Here is a 5,000-nt window from a genome sequence, read left to right on the forward strand (position 1 = left end):
AGGACAGGGGAGGCTGGGGGAGGTAGACATCGGAGGACGAGGGAGGCTGGCGGAGGTAGACATGGGAGGACGGGCCTCATTGGAACGCACGGGAGGGAAACGCGCGCGGTTTGATACCGTTCCTCAATCCGTTCCGTGCGTTTCGACGAGCCCTGGCCTCCGATTTCTGCCTCCCCCAGCCTCCCCTGCTGGGGCAGTTCTAGGGCGTGAGGGTCGGTCCGTGTGAAGAGTTCTACCTCTCTCAGAGGCCGATTGATCCGACTGTTGCTCTTTTTGGACTTGAACTAATGAAGATATCAATCAATATCTTAATGTCAGAATATGAGTCATGTCAAAACAACATCTCTCTCTCCCTCTCTACCTCTCTCTCTCTCCCCATCACTTTATTCCTCTACTACTGTAGTACTACCTCTTTTACTTATTTACTTCACATCACTTATTATTATTATTATTATTATTTATTGTGATTTTGTATCTGAATGCTGCAATGTCAATGTTGAAGAACAAAAGCCAAAGAATTTGACTCTTATTTGTGTGCTCTCTCTCTCATTCCCTCTCCCTCCCTCTCTCCCTCTCTCTCCCCCCCTCTCCCTCTCTCTACCCCTCTCTCTCTCTCTCCCCTCTCTCTCTCTCCCCCCCCCCTCTCTCTCTCTCCCTCTCTCTCCCCCCCCCTCTCCCTCTCTCTCTCCCTCTCCCCCCTCTCTCCCCCTCCTCCCTCCCTCTCTCCCCCTCCCCCCCCTCCCTCTCTCCCCCTCCCCCCTCCCTCTCCCTCCCCCCCTCCCTCCCCCCCCTCCCTCCCTCTCCCCCTCTCCCTCTCCTATCTCAGTTGTTGAAGGACATCAGTCAGCGCCACCGGGACTCTCATCAGCAGAAGCAGGTGGACCTCCGCCGGGCCTACATCACCGCCCGCTTCACCCCCGCCACCCTGCCCGCCTTCTTCGCCCTGGGCGACCAGCTGGACTACGGAGGGTTCGAGAACCGCGCCCTGGAGCCGGGCCAGGAGTACGTGTTCTTCATCCTGGCCGAGCTCAACGCCACCACCGGGGTACGGAGGAAAAAACGCTCTCTCCTTTTCTCTCTCTCTCTCTCCATCTCTCTCTCTCCATCTCTCTCTCTCTCCATCTCTCTCTCCAACTCTCTCCATCTCTCTCTCCAACTCTCTCCATCTCTCTCTCTCCTTCTTTCTCTCTCCAGCTTTCTCTCCATCTCTCTCTCCATCTCTAACTTTCTTTCTCTCTCCAACGCTCTCTCCATCTCCAACTTTCTTTCTCTCTCCATCGCTCTCTCCATCTCTCTCTCTCTCTCCTCCTCTCCTCCTGTCTCTCCGTCTCCTGTGCTGTCAGTCAACATGACAGATGTGCGGAGACAATAAAAGGCCTGCCAATCAAACAGGGAGGAATAAAGGCAGGATGATCCATTCACTGACCCGTCTGTAGTTATTAAAGGGCTGGTGGAGACCAGATACCTGGACAAGTCTATTTTATTAATAGTATTATTGTTATTGTTATTGTTATTATTATTGTTATTGTTATTATTATTGTTGTTGTTTTTGTTGCTATTATTGTTGTTATTGTTGTTAATGTTGTTATTATTGTTATTATTATTAATTATACTATTATTATGGTGATTATTATTATTATTATTTTAAATAATATACCAAAAAGATACATACTAACTCTACCGTGTGTGTGTGTGTGTGTGTGTGTGTGTGTGTGTGTGTGTGTGTGTGTGTAGAAGATGTACGTGGCCAGCCCCTACACAGACCCGGTGATCGCCCCAGACTCGGACCCCCAGCCGCTGGACGCGGGGGACGGGCTGATCTGGGTGGTGGGGCCGGTCCTCGCCGTGGTCTTCATCATCTGCATCGTCATCGCCATCCTCCTCTACAAGAAGTGAGAGACGCCCGGGGAGGGGGGAGGTGGGAGAGGAGGGGAAGGGGGAGAGGAGAGAGGAGGGGGAGAGGGGAGAGGAGAGAGGAGGGGGGGAGAGGAGGGGGAGAGGGGAGACAGGAGGGGGAGAGGAGAGAGGAGGGGGGAGAGGAGGGGGGGAGAGGAGGGGGAGGGGAGAGGGGGGGGGAAAGGAGGGGGAGGGGGGTGGGGGAGGGCGTTCTATCTAGCACTCCTTTTTGCCTTGGCGTGTTGTTGTGTGTGTTGAGGTTCCTGTCTTGTCCCAACACCCTCCTCAGTCCAGAATACTTTCAACTTGCTGGTTGTTCTTGAAGCCAACCTGCCCAACCAAGCAGTGTTCATTTTGGCAGGGTATTTTACATTTAGTCTTAGTCGTCGACGAAAAAACTGTTTTTGTAGACTAAAACTACACTAAAATGTCTCAAATTGACTAAAACTAAGAAGGATAGAAATGACAAAAACGAATGTGGGCGGCTGTGGCGCAAGAGGTCATTGGTGTGTGAATGTGTGTGTGTGAATGGGTGAATGAGAGGCCATTGTAAAGCGCTTTGGAATAAGACGCTATATAAGTCAGTCCATTTACCATTTATCACTTAATCAGCCGTGAGGAGTCATTTGACCCATGTGAGTAAAGAAAAGTGTTCTATCTTTGCACTCAAATAAATTTCAGGACCCTCCTTTCAAGGCTTTTCCTAGATATGTGCGTTCTACCACCCAGTATCCTTACATTTTCGAAATCACATCAGGATAAGCTAATGTAAAGCTATTTTGCTGTTTTTCTGTGTAGGAAGAAGCAGGCTAATTTACAAGCAGCCAACTAGTGGTTGTTGTGTGTAAATAGCAGCTTGAGCATCGTAAAGAGGGAGTCATTTGACCTCCGAGGCGGCTCTTTCAGTAGGTAAAAAAAGGCACGGCTGTTCTAGTGTTGATGTGCACCTTCGTCTAAAGACTAAAAGTAAAAGTAGCCTTCCAAAATGAACACCGCAACCAAGTGCTACATGGAGAACTATTGAAGCCAAATGTTAGCCCGACTAGCGTAGCGAAGCAGTCAAGCACAGGACAGACAGGAAGCAATCAGTGTCCCCCCCCCCCCCCCCCCACCTCCCCCCAGGCTGGGCCTCGGCTGCAGGTTATCAAGGTTTTGAATACAATTTCCACATATTGATTTTTCTTTCTCTCCATCTGTCCATTTCCTCTCCTCCTCCTCCTCCTCCCTTCATTATACCCTCGCCTCGGTCTGGTCGAAAGCAGCAAGCCTGACAGGTGAGATTAAGCCCGTGTCAGAGTCCAGACCCAGAGACATGCTTTATGATTGCAGTGAAATGTGAAAAATAAATGTTATACGGCTCCATATGCCGATAATAAATACGGGTGATTGAAATGTGCCCTCCTTTTCTCTCCCTCTCTCTCCCTCTCTCTCTCTCTCTCTCTCTCTCTCTCTCTCTCTCTCCTCTTTCTCTGTTCTCTTCTTCTCCCTCTCTCTCACTCTCTCACTTTCTCTCTCTCTCCCTCTCACGCTTTCTCTCTCTCTCTCCCTCTCACTCTGTCTCTCTTCTTCTTCTCTCTCTCTCTCCATCTCCCCCTCTCTCTCTCTCCCTCTCTCACTCTCTTCATCTCCCTATCTCCCTCTCTCTCTCCCTCTCTCTCTCCCTCTCTCTCTCTCAGTGTGTGTTGGTGTGTGTGTGTGTTGGTGTGTGTGTTGGTGTGTGTGAGGTGTGTGTGAGGTGTGTGTGAGGCAGTGTTGCCACAGTTACTTTGAAAAAGTATTCTGATTACTGATTACTGATTACTCCTTTAAAAAGTAATCTAGTTACTTTACTGATTACTTGATTTTAAAAGTAACTAAGTTAGATTACTAGTTACTTTTTTAGTTACTATTGGCAGCTGCCTAGGCACCCGACCCCCCCCCCCCCCCCCCCCCGCAACATAAAAATGAAAACTGGTTTTGACAAAACTCACTTTATTTTAACAGTAACTTAAATTACATAATTAAACTTTAAACAATAACTTAAAACAACAAAATAAAGAGTCTTTCTTTGCCTCACCCAACATAAATACTTGTTTTTAAACAATAAAATAAATATAATCTTTATTTAACAGTAACTAGCAAGGAGTGGTTTCACAAAACCTAAAACCTACCCTGACCATTCAGATATGATCCTAATATAATCCTAATCCTAAACTGGGTGAGTCTGAGTTTATCAATGAAGAGTGAACTCAGCTGTCAAGACTGGAAGGAGGCCATGAACACGCTATGGAGGCCATGAACACGCTATGGAGGCCATGAACACGCTATGGAGGCCATGAACACACTATGAGTGAAACAGTGGAGAGGGGCGAGTAAACCAGTGGTTGTATCTCATTAACAGAAGCTTCTCAAACCTCTTGTCAGAAAGTCTGTTCCTTCTAGGCGTGAGCACCAAACCTCCCAGACTAAAGAGCCGCTCTACAGGAGCGCTAGATGGGGTTGGAGTGTTATACTTCAAGAAAATGTTCTTAATGTTTGGATACTGATTCAGAATCTGAAGCTCATGCCCTGACCTCAAGTAGTCCATGACTTCCTTTTCTGCCGAGTAGGTCTCCTCTGGCTCCGCCTCAAAAGCAAAAAAGTCCATCTCGCCTTGGTTGGCAGTCGTGGTGGGTACACTGGCAGGGCTCTGTGCTGCAGGAGCAGTTTTGCGACATTCTGCTGTGAGAAGCTCCTTTACTTGCTCCCTCCTACATTCATCTCTCAGCCATCGGAGTTTGAATTTTGGACAACTAGCAGCTGCGAGAAGGGCATCTTTGTTGTCCAGCACACTGGCAAAACGAGTCTGGATAGCCTGAAAGATATAATTTGATATGTTTATTATTATCTAGTTGTAGCCTATAAGGTCTATTATTTATACCTTTATTTACTAATTATGTATGCAATTAGTTTGTGCAACTGACAACCTACATACTGCAGTATGGTGTGACTCTGCTCCATGTTCATGAATAGTGCAATGAAAATTGTTTTATTTATCTTTAAGATGGAACAACATAGCATACCTGCACTATGGCATCTGGAAGGCCTGCAGTCATCTTGGATAGGGTGTCTTTCACAGCAAGGGT

At 47.7% G+C, this 5,000-nt stretch overlaps 1 protein-coding gene across 1 annotated transcript in view; it reads left to right on the forward strand.

Moving 5' to 3' along the window:
• The window catches only part of LOC308171716 (receptor-type tyrosine-protein phosphatase S-like), a gene marked incomplete at both ends in the record, with an annotated part of 66,166 nt that overhangs the window by 37,130 nt on the left and 24,036 nt on the right, over positions 1-5,000 (forward strand). The window contains 3 exon segments of the mRNA XM_080546588.1: positions 827-1,045; positions 1,735-1,892; positions 3,159-3,170. Of these exon segments, the coding sequence (XP_080402714.1) occupies positions 827-1,045; positions 1,735-1,892; positions 3,159-3,170 (389 nt within the window).

The sequence above is a fragment of the Nansenia antarctica genome (genome assembly GCF_963989245.1).
Source record: "Nansenia antarctica genome assembly, chromosome: 16".
NCBI classification, from domain to species: Eukaryota; Metazoa; Chordata; class Actinopteri; order Argentiniformes; family Microstomatidae; genus Nansenia; species Nansenia antarctica.